At 32.0% G+C, this 17935-nt stretch overlaps 1 protein-coding gene across 1 annotated transcript in view; it reads left to right on the top strand.

Annotated features, from left to right (window-relative positions):
• The first annotated feature begins 11712 nt into the window (after positions 1-11712).
• LOC110030720 (protein ORANGE-LIKE, chloroplastic-like) overlaps positions 11713-17935 on the top strand; it is a 25509-nt gene continuing 19286 nt past the window's right edge. Inside the window, exons 1-4 of the mRNA XM_020733602.1 lie at positions 11713-11985; positions 12540-12654; positions 12883-12996; positions 13347-13433. Coding sequence (XP_020589261.1) covers positions 11768-11985; positions 12540-12654; positions 12883-12996; positions 13347-13433 — 534 coding nt within the window. The 5' untranslated portion in view covers positions 11713-11767. The remainder of the gene's footprint in view (positions 11986-12539; positions 12655-12882; positions 12997-13346; positions 13434-17935) is intronic.

Genomic DNA, 17935 nt, shown 5'->3' with positions numbered 1-17935 from the left:
GAGCAGAAGTACCGAAGTCGTACTTTAATACGGCAGCGTCTCCGAAACCGATATATGTTTCGGGCAAATACCGAAATATTCGTTGTAGTCTTTTTTGATTAATTTCAATTAAAAAATGATTTTTAAAATAATATTTATATTTTCATAAGCTTTATGTATGCAATATTAATTTTATTTATATTCAAAATAATTTTCTATTGGGGGCATGTACATAAATGTCACCCAATTCTTATGTATTTGCATATCTAATACTTATAAATTTACCAAATTTACATGCATAAATAGGGCAGATATCAAATATGTAAATATGTGATAATTGAATGGTATACTTGTAAATCTTCCTTTCTATTATCAAGTAATTAAATCGGATGTAAATTTAAATTAGTAAAAACTTACCAAGCAATTATCAATGTATTTATCCATCAATTATCATGATTTGTTATAAGTTTTAAAATAATAAATTTTTTCTTCTTTTTCTTCACTTAAATATAATTTATAGCCAGAGTTTCTTCTAATAGATTAGAAGTGGGACTAAAGATAAAAATGAATGTCTGCGTGATCCTGGCAAAGGTGGGATTATGGTTATTGGCCTTTTGGAGACCATTTACACACATACCACCCAATTTTTATCTATTTTCATAAACAGTCTCAGCACCAAAAGGCTGTGGAACCCACTTAAATATACTAATCGGTTGTTTTTTAAAAATATGAGACTCATTCTAACACGTGATTAATTTTAATTGGACACCTGATATAAATTTACGTTAAATATCTTTATGCAAGGCCTCGCAACATTTACATGTATAATACCACTAAATACCACTAGACTCGTATGTATTATACAACATTTACACTAAATACCACTAGACTCGTATGTATTTTCATGTATAATTCCTAAATCAGAGGAAGGGACGAGTGCTCTAGTTTACAGAACTTTACATGCATACCTCCCACATCCTATTTATTTACACATCTAACAACTAATATTTTATATATTTATAAAGCAAAAATAATAATGTTTAGCATTTTTAATACATATAAAAAATAATTTGAATAAATATTATTATTTAATTATTTAGTTATTTTGAACAAAGAAGAATCAAACGCGATCGGACAAACATTTGTTGGTGTTCGGCTCATTTATAAATCGAGCTCAAAGAAAATCATCATTTTCGGCTCGATTTTTAACAAAAGAATAAAACATAAGTTATTCTACGAACAGGATATCAGTTGCAAATAACATGTTTTTTTTACAGCCTTAACTGTCCGAGCACGTGATTCTTTCTTCTAAGTCGAACTGTGTCACTAGCTCAAGGTGTTTTTGGTCCTTAAATAGTGGTCATCTGATTCAACAGGATAAGTCTCATGATGCAACGGAACAGCCTTTGTAGAACTCGCCTGGGAGACTGGAGAAAACATCATATGGAAAAAGTTTGTTTTTTATTTAGGCTGATGTTTGTAAATGTGATTATTATACTTATAAAATAAAATAAAAAAATTTTATTCATGCATGCTCTTGTTAACATGCTCATGGAAGTTTTTCACAACAATAATTTCTTTACATGTATTTATAATTGTTCGTGTGGTCTGATATTCAAATGTTGTTATTGCTGGAGCCTCTTTTGGAGGTGAATCATCTGAGTTATACTGCGCCCTCCTACTTCTTGTGAGCCTTCAACCTGATCTCTCATTTAAGTTATCATCAACGAGTCAAGTTGTCATTGTGAGCGGGTCTGTTCCCCGACATCGAGTTCCTCGAGTTCAAACACATATCTGCAATATTCAAGTAGGGGTGAGAATTAGGTCATTTAATGTTTTCTTGGTATAAAAACAATTAGATGAGGTCATGTTGTTTTATATGTTGTATTATGTTATTGAATGATTGTTACTATCTGATGAGAACTATTCTTCACCAAGGGCTTTTGGCTCTTTTTTGGGCCTTATTGTGAGCTTCTTTATGTTGCATGGGGCGTATAGGTTTTCTCGAGGAGTAGTAATCTACTTTTCTAGTATGTGTTGCACCCTTTTTACAATCTGAACAATTTGGATATATGAGTTTTTTATCATATAAAATAGATATGAGAATTTGTCGGCTAAAGCAACCGGTGGGTGAGCAGTTTACATAAATTTTTAAGGGTAGAAAGTTTTAAATCATCACTGCTCCATGTGTGGTGCACTTCCTTGACAGTGAACTTTTGTAGTTTGTAGGCATTATGGGTGAGTCGCTTGCTAATGATGAACGACCAGTTGCATTTTTTCAAGGCTGGGCCCCATCTTTGAAAGACCTTTCTCTTAAGTGTGGATCATAATAGTGCATCACTCTCCTTTTTATTTCTTCTTGTTCAAGGGTTGTTTTGGTACTTCTTCTTCTAGTATGTCAAGTGCGAGCTCCATCATTCATGTTTTGCCATTCATTCAAGCATTTTTCCTTGCATGTCAAGGTGGCCACCACTCTTTGATTGTGTGAGATGTATTCGACAAGTAATAACACCAACATTCCATGCAAGAGTAAAAAAGAATTTTACCCAATTGTGACTGAGGAAATGGTATTGAGCGCCAAAAGGGCATATGGGAGAAAATCAGCCCATTTTTCTTTTGTCCCCTTAACGTTCTTTATTAGTAGGTTAAGGATTAACTTCTTCCTAGCTTCGACTTGCCCGCTAGTTCGCGGATGATGGGCTAAGTTGAATTTTATGTTAATATACTGGCTTCAACAAAAATATTTTACTCCTTGGTCAGCGAATAGTGTCGCCTTGTCAGTTGTGATCACTATCCGGAGGTCGTAGCGATGAATGAATGTTGGCATCAATTTTGGGCTTCACACATGTAGGATGTCCGCTTGAATGACTCAGGAGAATTCACTATTTATTTATAGTGCCTTGTAGCTCAAAACATCCATCTAGATCCCACCCGGGTGCGTGTTTGGGGCACAAAGCTTGGATCTGTGATGATTCAGCCTTGCTCGAGAGAGACTATCGTAGGATAGCATCAGTTACGATATAGAGCATGTTTAATGGCCATTCTAATGTTTGGAGACCACATTCCATACATCTGGGGCCTTATAAGGTCAAAGAAACTCATCAAAGCTTCTTGTGGGCATTCCGGGAAGATTGGGGTTTAAAACATTGTACCTGGGGTTCCCATCAACACCTAAATCTTTGATGTAATGCCTATAAAAATGTCTATCTTTGAGGTTATGTGACTATATTTTAGTCATAAGCACTCTCTCATACTTTATGGATCAAAAAAAATTCTTCAACGTACGTCTTGGGTGAAAAGTAGGATTTTCAAGGCTAGACCAACGTTTAGGCACCAGCCCCGGGCACATAGGAACCCAGAATAGCTCCCAGGTTCTCCAAACCAAGAGTTTGGAAAGTAGGTGCCAGCCCCCTAGCGCCTAAGAGCCAGCCTTCTGAAAAGTCGGGGCTTGTTTGTTATAAAAGAAAAAATATATATATATATTAATTTAAGGTTCCCATCAACACCTAAATCTTTGATGTAATGCCTATAAAAATGTCTATCTTTGAGGTTATGTGACTATATTTTAGTCATATGCACTCTCTCATACTTTATGGATCAAAAAAAATTCTTCAACGTACGTCTTGGGTGAAAAGTAGGATTTTCAAGGCTAGACCAACGTTTAGGCACCAGCCCCGGGCACATAGGAACCCAGAATAGCTCCCAGGTTCTCCAAACCAAGAGTTTGGAAAGTAGGTGCCAGCCCCCTAGCGCCTAAGAGCCAACCCTCTGGAAAGTCGGCGCTTGTTTGTTATAAAATATATATATATTAATTTAAGGTAGTATTATAATAAAAAAACAAATAGAATGAGTAATTAGAAGAGAAAAATTAAGAAATTTATTAATACATAAAATGAAATATTTTTTCTTAAACATTATGTAGTACTTTAAGGATCAAGTTTTCTAATTAAATAATTTTGAGTTTATTGTATATTATTATATATTTTTTAAAACTTGCGAGCCCACAGGCTAACAAGTCAAGTCGGAGCAAGCTTGAGCTTGGATTGTTAGCTCATCAAGCTCGATTCACAAGCCACTTATTAAGCCTAGCTCGAGCCTGCTCACGAGTCAACTTCACTCATTTGTATCCCGAGCTTCGGGCACTCAACCTTAAAAACTCGACTTCGTTCACTCGACATTGGTCATTTGGCCTCAGGCACTCAACCATGATTTGCTTCTTTCTTTGAGGTGGTTTTCGACGAGTGATGTGCTCTGAGTCATTGGGTTCATAATTATATGGATTGTTTGATTAGTGATAACTTGGATAATCACTTTAAGATTATACAATTGTCATAATAATATGATTCAAATACAAGCTTTAATAGATGTTAATATATTTATGACTTCGCAAAGAATGAGCACATCTAAATTGAAAATTTTAAAGATCCTTTATATACATATAAAATTATATATATAACACCACGTTCCCAAGTTATTTGGTATAGCATTCGGTTCAGCGTTGTAAGTCCCCTTTGGTATAGGGTTTGAATCCAACCTCTGACGACTGTTGTCTAATCAGGGGGTACTCAAATATTTAGGCACGTTGGTCACCCCCAGATATGACAGAGGTTGAGCCAATAGGGTGGGTTGGGGACCTCAGGTCCGAACCCACTCTTTTAAAACATTCATATAAATTTGTATTATATAGAAGTTTTAAGTATAAGATATGTGATATAAAATCTACAATTCTTATAAATAAACAATCATGTATACAAAAATTCTATATATTACAAATTTAAATGATTTATATGCATATTTTTTAGGGAAATTTGTTAGAACTTTTCATTTGTGATCCAACTTTATGACCCAAACACTCCCAAACACTTTATGCATATGCATGGATCTTTGAATACTTGATTTTCACATATTCATTCATAAGAGAAAAATATACATGTGTGCATGCTTGTAGAATTGGATCTAAGAAGATGGAGTTTCTTTCTCTAATCCCCTGAAACTTTCTGTACTTTATGATGAAGAAAAAGATTTGGTGACTGTGAAGAATAGAGATGACCGTTCTCTGAATTATGCATTATTTAACCATCATTCATCAGAGGGTTATTGATCAATAGGATTTATGATAATTTAATCGATTAATTAACATTTATTATTAAAATAAATGACACATGGTAGTAATCACCATCTATAAGGGGTTACTTATCAAAAAGAATTTAAGATAATATAATTAATTAATTAAAATAAATAACATACATTAGTAACCACCATCCATAAAGGGGTTACATATAAAAAAAGATTTAAATTAATTAATTAAAAAAATAACACACATTAGTAACCATCATCCTAAGGGGTTACTTATCAAAAGGTTTTAAGATAATTTAATCAATTAATTATCATTTATTATTAAAGTAAATGACACACGTTAGTGGGTTTGTGGGCAACGCGGGCCACAATTAAAAATTTAACATTCTCCCACTTAACCCACGTAATTTTTTTAATAGTGCATATCATACTGCACAAAATAAAATTTAAAATCTTTATTTATATTGGTGAAATCATAAATCATCAATAAATATAAAATTAATATGAATCATGACGATTTTGTATCAATTTATCGACACAATCCCTTTCATGTATCAGTATATCAATTACATAATTAACATAATGAGAAATAACATTATGGTTTCATAATGTCTATCAAAAGATAAATTTTGTTGAATATCTTACAATGTAAAGTGTACAATAATAATAAAACAAGATATATAGATATCATAAACAACGATAAAATGAGCTTAAAGTGTCAGACATAAAGAGCAATAAACATAAACCAATAAAGGGTTTTAGTAATGTCCATTCTCACGATATGTTCATTAAACGTCTTCGATGACAACCCTTTCGTCAATGGACTCGCAATCATAAGGCTGGTGGCTAGTACGCTCAATTGACACCCTATGTTTATTAACTTCTTCCTTAACGGCAAGGTATTTTAACTTCATGTGTTTGACATCTTTAGAATACCTATTTTTTTAGAAAAGAAGACTGCTAAGGAGTTATCACAATCAATTTTCAGCGGCTTGGCAATACTGTTAACAATTTCAAGTCCTGAAATAAAATTTTGCAACCATAAGCCCTAAACTGTAGCTTCAAAGCATGTCACAAATTCAGTTTTCATGGTGGATGCAACAGTGATAGTTTGTTTTGCACTTTTTCACGAGATTGCTCCTTTAGCCAAAAGAAGCAGATAACCAAATGTTGATTTTATGGTATTAACGCATCCAACAAAATTTGAATCTGAATCTTATCACTTCAATATCATTAGATCTTCTATAAGTGAGCATATTATCATTTGTTCTTTGGAGGTACCATAAAACTTTCTTTGCAGCTTTCTAATGATCTATTTCTGTATTACTTTAATATCTACCCAACATCCCGAAAACAAAGCTAATGTCCAGTCTAGTACAAGTTTAAACATACATTAAGCTTCCAACAATAAATGCATAAGGAATTTCTTCCATTTGGTTACATTCTAAATCATTCTTTGGACATTGCATAAGGCTGAATTTGTCTCCGTTCTGAATTAGAGCAACACTTGCAAATCACCCTTCGATATCAAATCTCTTAAGAACTCTATTAATATATGTTTTCTGAGACAACCCTAACAATCCTTATGATTTATCATGAAATATTTCTATTATAATCATATAGGATGTCTCACTCATATCTTTCATTTCAAAGTTCTTTGAGAGAAAAATCTTGGTTTCATACAATAAGCCAATATCATTTGTAACCAGCGAGATGTCATCAACATATAAAATGAGAAATATGATCTTGCTCCCACTGAACTTCAGATATATACACCGATTAACAGTGTTTTCGTTAAATTCAAATGACGTGATTGTATCATTGAACTTAAGATACCATTGTTGGGAAGCTTGCTTGAGTTCGTATATTGATTTCTTCAGTTTACACACCATGTGTTTCTTTTCTTCAACCGAAAATCCTTCAGGTTGACTCATGCAGACCTCTTCATCTAAATTCACATTCAGAAAGACACTTTTCACATCCATTTGGTGTAACTCCAAATCATAATGAGCTACTAGTGTCATGATAATTATAAATGAATCCTTCTTAGAAACTTGAGAAAATGTTTCTTTATAGTCGATGTCATATTTCTGAGTGAAACCTTTGACAACAAGTCTGACTTTATATCGTTCAATATTGTCATTCGAGTTGCATTTAGTCTTAGAGACCTATTTACACCCAAATCTTTTACAACCTTCAGACAATTCAACGACATTTCAGACTTTGTTGTGATCCATCGATTTCAACTCATCTTTCATTGCATCTAACCATTTAGAAAAATTTGCACTTTCTATGGCTTGTAAAAATGATATTGGATCTTCATTGATTCCTAATTAAAATTCAGACTCATGTAGATAAAGCACAGAAGCATCAGAAGTAACAAACCATTTTTGTCGTTCTGACTTTCTATGTACTACTTCATGTGGTTCATCTAATGTAGGTTCATTAGTGACAGTTTTATTCTGGGGTATTTGATCATATATATGTTATTCTTGTAAGTTGTCAAATTGTTCAACAACTGTAAAAATAACAACTTGAGAATAAATTTTGGGTAAAGGAACTTGAAACCTAATTTCTTGGATCTCCACTTTACATGGTTCCAAACTCCCACTAACTTCACCATTTTCAATGAACTTAGCATTTTCAGTTTCAATAATTCTTGTATTGTGGTTAGGACAAAAAAATCTATACTCTTTAGATTTTTCTTGATAGCTAATGAAGAAACCATTGATTTTTCTCGAGTCCAGTTACTTTTCATGTGAATTATATAACCTTATTTCTGCTGGGCAACCCCAAGCAAGCAAGTGCCTTAAACTAGGTTTTCTTCCTGTCCACAATTCAAAAGAAGTCTTTGGAACTGCCTTACTAGAAATCCTATTTAACAAATATGCAGCAGTTCTTAAAGCATGCATCCACAATGATGAGGGTAAAGAAAAATTACTCATCATACTCCTAACCATTTCTATTAGAGGACGATTTCACCTTTCTACAACACCATTTTGTTGTGGTGTTCCTGACAGATTGTATTGAGCACATATGTCATTAGTTCGAAGAAATTTAATAAATTAACTTGAGCAACATGTACCTTACATAATATTCACCACATCTATTAAACCTGATAATTTTCACTTTTTGTCTAATTGTATCTCAACCTCAATTATAAACACTTTTAAGGCATCTAATGATTGATATTTTTCATGTAATAAGTAGACATACCCATAATGTGAAAAGTCATCAATAAAAGTAATAAAATATTTTTTCTCCACCAAAAGATGGAACGTTAACAGATTCACAAACATCAGTGTGTATAATTTCATGAAGTTGTGTGCTTCTTGTGACGTCTATCTTAAGTGTGTGTTTTCTCTTAATACAATCTACACAGATGCCAAAGATCAGTAAAATCTAAATCATTAAGGATTTCATTATTTACCAAGATTTCAAATCTTTCCTTGGATATATGACCCAAACATATATGTCACAAATAAATTGAATTTTCATTCATAAAATCACGTTTAGCACCAACTTTATGACGCAAGGTCATCAAAGTCTCAACAAAAATGTTATCTAGTTTAAGCTTATATATACAATCACAAAGAATACCAAAACCAATGAGATGATTGTGTTTAAACAGACTGAAATATCCATTTTCAAATTTAAAAGAGCATATAACAAAATCAAGTTTAGATAATAAAATCAAATAATGGGAAACATAAGTGGCATAAAGTGTTTGAAAAGGGTCTAATTGATGTTCAGTATCTAAAATTAATCAATAAATTCCAATAACTTCAACTTGAGCTTTGACTCTATTTCCCATGAAGACAAAATTTTCATTTGGGTTTATGATTTGGGTTGTGAGGAATCCCTATATCATATTAGAAACATGAGTGCTACAACTAAAATCAATCCACCAGGTATTATAAGAAACTTTAGACAAATTCGATTCGAAACATATAGAAACACAATGTTTACAATTCTTTTTGAACCACTCTTTGCTCTTCTGACACTCATTTTGATAGTATCTAGTCTTTCTACAAAAATGACACTTAATTTCTGTATGTTCTTTTTGAATTGGGGCAGACGACGCCTTAATCTTTAGTGGTTTTTGTTTGCCCTTTTCATTTTTCTTTTCAGGTTTCTTTACAACTATTCGTTTATGACCCATGCGATTAATGGAGTGATTTTCTCATTTCTTATGCCTTACTTCCTCTTGAATGAGCATACATTGCAGTTTATTTGCATTTCACTTATCTTTTATAGTGCTGTAGTTCATATGAAATAGACTATACTCAGAAGGTAAAGAGTTAATGATAAATTGCACAAGAAAATTTTCATTCACTTCCATTCTCAGGGTCTTAAGGCTTGTTGTTATGTTCTTCATTTCAACGACATACTCATGCATAGTACGAGAACCATTAAATTTCATGTTAGTTAACACACTCAATAGTGTCCCAATAAGAGACTTATCAGTAGAGTCATACTGAGAATAACCCTCAACAAATTTCAAGAATTCATTAGCACTTTTAATGTTAAAAAATGTACACTTTATGTTGTTTGCCACAGTCATTCACATAAACATTGAGCTTAATCTGATGGATTTCTCCCAAGTTTTATGGAAAGATCTTTGCTTAGCACTTCTAGAATCAGTAAGTGCAGGAGGTTTGTCAGTCGTGAGCGTCAAATCAAGATCAGAACACCATTGTGAAACTAGACTTGCTTGCGTCGTTCAGAGAAATTAAGCTCATTGAACGTCTAAATAGATGTAGCTTGTGAATGAAAAGAAACAGGAGTAGATACTGCAAATAAATAGAATGTACTCATACATCAATGCTTCGACTATTAAACATAAACAAATATTCATATCGAATTATATTAAATGAAAACATTAATAGCATATTGAAAATCTCCTTTATGTCATATAATAATACACAATAATAAACATAATTGATGTTTGATTTTGATTTAATATAATTAGCAATTGTTTATACTTAAATTAGACATGTCTATTATATTTGGATATATAAACATATCTAACCAAATATATAAATATGCCACACCACAATCATATTCAAAGAACAATCATATTCAAAGATTATAAAACAAATAATCAACCTTTGGGAATCCACAAATATTTTATAATCAATGAAATTTAATATACATATAATAAAATATAAAATTATTTCATAATAAGCATCGCAGACTCATGAATAATTAAATTTATTTAATTTGACATCCGTTAAACATACTAATTTGGTCACTTTGGTGACTAACAAATTAAACATAATATAAACATCAAATAAACAATCATTTCAATCACAACAATATATATTTCATAATATAAATTAATAATAACAAAAATTATAGGGTAGGTAGATTAACGAAGAAGGCAGACCATAAATACACAAATTCATAGTCTAACAAAACTCAAAATAATATCTTGATTCACCAATTAACTTTAGTGATCTAATTCCAAGCTCTAATTTACAACGGAGATCAAATGCAATTAATTTAATTAAAAAATAATGAAAAAACACAAATTCAACAATCAAGACTCAGTGCTACATGTTAGAACTTTCATCTGTGATCCAACTTTATGACTAAAACACTTTATGCATATACTGACCAAGATATTTGAATTCATGTTTTTTACATATTCATTCATAAGAGAAAAAAACTTACTTGTATGCATGATTGTAGAATTGTACATGAGAAGATGGAGTTTCTCTTTCTAATCCCCTGAAACTTTCTGTATTTTCTTATAAAGAGAAATATACTATGTCTGTTAGGAAGAGAGATGACCCTTCTCTGAATTATGCGTTATTTAACCACCATAATAAGGGGAGTTATTGAAAGATAGGATTTATGCTAATTTAATTGATTAATTGATATTTGTTATTAAAATAAATGACACATGCTAGTTACCACCATCCAGAAGGGGTTACTTATCAAAAAGAATTTAAGATAATCTAACCACCATCCATAAAGGGGTTACATATAAAAAAAAATTAAATTAATTAGTTAAAATAAGTAACCCGCATTAGTAACCACCATCCATAAAAGGGGTTACATATCAAAAAATATTTAAATTAATTAAATTAAATAAGTAACACACATTAGTAACCACCATCCATAAAAGGGGTTGCATATCAAAAAAGATTTAAATTAATTAATTAAAATAAATAACACCCATAAAAGGGTTTACATATAAAAAAGGATTTAAATTAATTAATTAAAATAAATAACACACATTAGTAACTACCATCTATAAATGGATTACATATCAAAAATGATTTAAATTAATTAATTAAAATCAATAACACACATTACTAATCACCATCCTAAGGGATTACTTATAAAAATGTTTTAAAATAGTTTAATTTATTAATTGTCATTTATTATTGAAGTAAATGACACAGTTTGTGGGTACTGTGGGCCACAATTAAAAATTTAACAAAATTTACATACACACCACACGATGCTTATGTATTTACATTTCTAATTTTAATATTTACACATATAGCACCTTGTCATCAAAATCTATGCATTAAAAGTTGTATTTCACTTTTGAAAAAAATTAGTGAAGATGATATTTTTGCAAAGAAGCTATATTTTTTAAGGGGTATGTTTATATATATGAATGTTCTAAGCTTAAGACAAGTAAATACATAAGAATTGTGAGGGGCTACAACCTGCATCAATCTTGTTGCTGCACACGATGCTGTCTACGTTTACTGCGGGTGTAGCTGTTTCTTCTCACTTCCCTCCTTCAGTGTCTCCTGTTTTTCCCAGCAATCTTGCTTTCTTCCCTGGCGATGAGGGGAGATCGAGTTTCCGTTCTTATAAAGCTGGGATAATATTGAAATCCTCAAGCTTCCGGCCTATATTTTGTTCTTCCAGCGGAAACTCCCTGCCGGCTGGGGAGAACTTATCCAGGTTTATTAGCTCCTCCTGTTTTGTTGTTTGCTCAAGCTAGGTTTTCACTCATATCGGGGCGCTAGCATATGCATAGCTTGGGTGTAGCTGTTTTGAAGTTTTCAGAATTGTTGGTATTAATATGATGAGTTTTTTCTTCAGAGCTGGCGAGATTATCTTTTCCGTCTAAATTATACTGGATTTCAGCTTTCTAATTGAAAGAGGAAAAAGTATATTGTCAGGATATCCTATCAGACTTTTGCTAATTTTTTTTATACATGTCCATTAAAATTCAGTTGTATAATCTTACAATCTTACTGTATTTTTCTTCTACATTCAGATTTACAGTTAGATAGCAGTTGATAATAACTTTGTTAGTAAAATTTGTTCCATTTTGACAATAATGCATTACAATTTTCTGACAGAAAAAAATATTTTTGAAATGTGGTATCGATTGTGATATAAGCATCTATTGTTCAACTAAGCTTAAATATGCTCTAGCCTGCAGGAGTGGAAATCATATTATAATTTATTTCTTTTAATTTTTATCAATGGAGTTGTTTGCTTTTGGTCAGCTTTTGCATTATAGAAGGGCCAGATACTGTTGAGGACTTTGTTCAGATGCAGCTGCAGGAACTTGATGACAACATAAGAAGTAGACGAAATAAAATTTTCCTTCTCATGGAAGAGGTTATATGAAAACTTCGCTTCTATTTACCTTGTTCATTAATTTCTTGATGGTATCGGTAGATTTAACAAAAAATTTCTTCTTTTTTAGCTATAAATTTTGCTTCCATAGTTTTATGTTATTTTCTGTTTTTGATGATTCATTCGTTGATTTTTTATGTCTGTGACTAAGATAACATATAGAAATCTTCACTTTCCACAACTTGTAATCCTTTGCTTCTATTTACGTAGGTGAGGAGACTGCGCATACAACAACGAATAAGAAGTGTGAAGTCCAACAATGAGAGAATTGATGAGAACGAAATGCCTGACATGCCATCAACCATTCCGTTTCTTCCCAACACGGCGAGTTTTTGAGCAACTTTGTTGCATCAAACTTTAATATTTATTTTTTCGGTACATACATAACACTCAATTTCTTTGTATTTACATATCTAGCACCTAAACCTTAAGTTTTATATTTATACCACCCAAATCTTTCACGTCACATTAAAAATATCACCATTTTAACTTTTAAAACGTGAAATACATTTTTTCATGCATATATAAGGTGGTATGATGTAAAAGTTGAAGTTTAGGTGTTAGACATGTAAATACATAGAAATTAAGTGAGAAATTAAGTGACATTTATGTAGACATTTATGTAAATCTTCCTTCTTTTTTAAAGTTTCAACACTTATGATATTGCTTTACAGACACCAAAGACTATGAAGCAGCTGTACTCGACTTCTTTTTGCTTGGTTTCGGGCATTATCATGTTTGGAGGTCTTCTTGCACCCATGGTAGGTTGCTCTATTAATATTGTTCTTTTTAGTACTTCATGTAATGAACACCTTCACTTGTTTTCTATTTTGTTTTAGGGCCATTTACATTTATCTTCTTACATTTCCCACACCTAAACTTTCAACATAGCACTTAAATTTTTAATATAATATAAAAAATAGCACTATTATCATTTTTTTTAAAGTGAAGTACACCTTTTCATGCATAGATTTAAAATAACAAAGTGCTACATATGTAAATATGAAAGTTTAGGTTTGAGATATGTAAATACATAAGAACTGTGTGCTACGTATGTAAATTTCCTTTATTTTTATTGTTGTTTGTTTATGACTCTAATGAGTAATAGTGTATAAACTATTCATTCTGTCCTGGAGATTTTATAACATATGCATCTTTTTAGTAAAGTTTGTTTATTCAAATTATGATGAGATCACTTTCTTCTATCTAAAAAATTTTTGGCTTTTGTGAGGCTTATATAGGTTCAAGTTCTCCAAGATATTGATGAAATTTATAGTTGTTGCTTAACATACATTGTGGGTGGGTCATATTTTCTGCCAAGCATATCTTTACATTTTTATTCAAAATTATATCTGTCCCCAGCATGAATATGTTCATTAAGTGTTATTTTTTTTATTTATTATTCAAAGTATCTATATGTTATTCTTGAAATTCATCTGATGCTTGAGAGCATATATTTATTTAGTGTTATTTTTCTTTCCAGAAAACTTCTAATGTTAGCATAGTTACTTTAAAAATTTTATCCATTATTTAATTTACCTAAAGTTTTAACCTAAAAAACAGAAAGTGAAGAGAAAATTCATTTCTTCTTATTGATTCAATTCAAATTGCCTTTACATATAGGAGTCCCTCCTCCTTAGATAAGGAAACTAACTAAATAAGTTTAAATAATTTCCTATTACATTGCAAGACTAATTAAGCAAGATTTGATACAGATATCACATGATATAAATAAGGAAGGAGAATAATATCTATATAAGAGGAAAGACAATAAATTGTAATTTGAATTAAATCTTTCAACACTCTCCCTCAAGTTGACATGAAAATATCTTTCAGAGCCAGCTTGCACACTAAATCGTCGAACTGTTTGTTGTGAAGACCCTTTATTAGAATATTCACTGCTTGGTCGTTAGAGGGAACATACACCATGCAAATATCTCTTCTGTCAATTTTTTCTTTGATGAAGTGTTTGTTTATCTTTACGTGCTTTGTTCTATCATGAAGGACATGATTGTGGGCGATGACGATGTCAAACTTATTATCACAGTACACCTTTATTGGTGGTGAACTATGAATTTTTAACTCCTAGAGAATTCTTCTAATCCATAGAACTTCACATATCCCATGGGCCACATATCTGAATTCAGCTTCAGCGCTGCTTCTTTCCACGACACTTTGCTTCTTGCTCCTCCAGGTTACTAAGTTTCCTCCTAGAAAAGTGCAGTACCCTGAGGTTGATATTCTATCTGTAACACTCCCAGCCCAATCTGCATCTGTAAATGCTTCTACCTATAAGTGCTCATTTTTCTTGAACAGTAGTCCTCTTCCGGGTGTTCCTTTCATATATCTAAGGATCCGATAGACAACCTCCAAGTGATGAGTATTTGGAGAATGCATAAACTGACTTACCATACTAACAACAAATATTATATCAAGACGAGTGTGTGACAAGTAGATTAGTCTTCCCACCAGTCTCTGATATTATTCTTTATTGACACAATCTATTTTATTTGTTACTTGTAACCTTTTATTTGGTTCAATCGGGATTTCAACTGTTTTGCACCCAAACATTCCGGTTTCACTGAGTAAGTCGAGTACATACTTTTGCTGATTAATAAAAATCCCCTTCTTAGATCTGACAAACTCAATACCAAGAAAGTATTTTACATCTCCCAGATTTTTAATCTTAAATTCTGTGGCCAATCTTTTTCCTAGCATCATCTCCTGTAAGGATAATATCATCTACATAGACAATGAGTATAACGAGTTTACCAGTTTCTGAATGTTTGTAGAACATAGTATGATCAACTTGACTTTGAGTGTATCCATATTTTGTAATCACCTTTTCAAACATCTCAAACCAGGCGCCAGGAGATTGCTTGAGCCCATACAAGGATTTCTTTAATCTGCACACTGTCTTCTCCAAACTTCTTCTCAAATCCTGGTGAAAGATCCATGAATACCTCCTCTAATTCACCGTTTAGAAAAGCTTTTTTAACGTCAAGCTGATGTAAGGGCCAATTACGGTTTGCTGCTATAGACAGTAAAATCCGAATTGAATTGATCTTGGCTACCAGAGCGAATGTCTCCTGATAGTCAATTTCATGAGTTTGAATGAATCCTTTCGCTACTAATCTTGCTTTATATCTTTCGATACTCCCATCAACTTTACTTTAGTAGTAAAGACCCATTTACACCCAACAGTAGACTTGTTTCTTGATAGAGTGACAATTTCCCAAGTCCCATTTTTAAAAAGAGCATCAATCTCTTCCTTTACTGCTATTCTCCAATTTGGATTACTAAGAGCTTCCTGTATTGTTCTGGGTTCAAATAGATTAGAAATTTTTGACAAAAAAACTTGATGTTTGTGTGAGATTTTTTTATAGGATAGATATTTCAAAATGAGATATTTGGTAGTACGAGAATGTGTTCATTTTCTAAACTCTATAGGAAGATCCAGATTCATAACTTCTGAATCTTGAGCTTCTGTTGGTCAAAAAATAAGATCAAGATCAGAAATTATCTGTGTTTCTTGAGGACCATCATTCGGTTCTTCAGATTGGGAGGGAGCTAAAGATTCAGTTTGAACTTTTTTTCTTTTATGGAGTCTTTTCTTAGAATAAACAAGGGGTTCTGCTGTTGTATTATGCGGTATTTCTCCCCCTGTATTAGACAAGATACTTTCAAACGTTTATTGACTAGGATTATTTTTATTTTCAATAACTATTTCTGGTTTTTTGTTTTCACAGACCTCAGGTGTACTTGATGTTACAACAATTTTTGGTAATGGATTAGAAACTTGCCAAAAATCTTCTTCTCCATCTATATTATACTCCCCATGAAGTGGATTTTTGTGAAAGAAGAGAATTTTTTCCATGAAGATCACATCCATACTAATGTAAATTTTTTTGGTGACGGGATTCAAGTATTTGTAACCCTTTTTGTTTGAGGCATATAAAAAAAAATGCATTTTTCAGATTTTGGATCCAATTTTGATTGATAATTATTCGGAATATGAACGAAACATGTGCATCTAAAGATTTTTAAAGGAATATTTGAAGGCATTTGTAGATTTAAAAAACTATTTTTCAGTTTGTTTAGAGAAGTTGTATATTGTAAAACTCGAGTTGACATTCGATTTATTAGATATGATGTTGTTAAAACAGCGTCCCCTCATAAATATTTAGGAAAGTTCATTGAAAACATGATAGCCCGAGCAACCTTAAGTAAATGTCTATTTTTTTTTTCAGCACTTCCATTTTGTTGTGGAGTGTCACGACAAGTAGATTGATGAATTATGCCTTTGTTTATTAAGAACTTCCCTAAACATTCATTAAAATATTCAGTTCCATTGTCAGATCTAAGGATGCATAGCATATTATATTTTAGTTTCAAATTTAGTTTCAATCATGTTGTAAAAATCTTTAAAAAAAATTTCAACTTCTGATTTTTGCTTATAAGATAAACCCAACATATTCGGGTGTGATCGTCAATAAAAGTCACAAATCACCTTTTCCCAAATAATGTTTTGACTTTTGAAGGTCCCCAAACATTACTATGGATCATGTAAAAAGGTCTTGAAGGATAGTATGATTTTGGGGCAAAATTTATGCGATGACTTTTTGTCAAATAACATGGTTCACATTAAAGTAAAACACAATTAACACCCTTAAAAAAATTAAGAAATAAATGTTTTAAATAAGAAAAACTTGGATGACTTAGTCTAAGATGAGATTCCATTATTTTCTCTAATGTAGAGTTCGACCTCATACTGCTGTAGATTTCAACCTCTTTTTTCCTAGGAACAGTATCCTCAAAGTAGTAAAGTCCTCCTATCTTCTTAGCTCTCCCAATCATCATTCCCGACTTCTGGTCTTGAAAAACACAAGAAGATTCACAGAAAATTATACGACAGAATCTTTTGAAAGTTTGTTGACGGATAGAAAATTACATTTGAGTTTTGGAACATGGAGTACAAATTTAAGACCTATACTTTTGGACAAGTTAATGTTTCCTTTTCCAACAATGGAAGAGAAACTACCGTCAACAATACGAACCTTTTCATGGCCAGAACATGGGATGTATGAATGAAATAAATAGTGTAAATTTGTCATGTGATCCGAAGCTCCTGAATCAATAATTCAAGGGTTTAGTTGTCTACCCGCATGTACCATTGAACAATTTGGAGTACCAGTAGCCAAACTGGGGTTTAGCAGATTCAGGAGTTGATCGATTTGCTCTTTGCTAAATGGGCTGGTTTGTT

This window comes from Phalaenopsis equestris, unplaced genomic scaffold (genome assembly GCF_001263595.1).
Source record: "Phalaenopsis equestris unplaced genomic scaffold, ASM126359v1 Scaffold000754, whole genome shotgun sequence".
NCBI classification, from domain to species: domain Eukaryota; kingdom Viridiplantae; phylum Streptophyta; class Magnoliopsida; order Asparagales; family Orchidaceae; genus Phalaenopsis; species Phalaenopsis equestris.
This window is presented reverse-complemented; position numbering and strand designations above follow the sequence as displayed.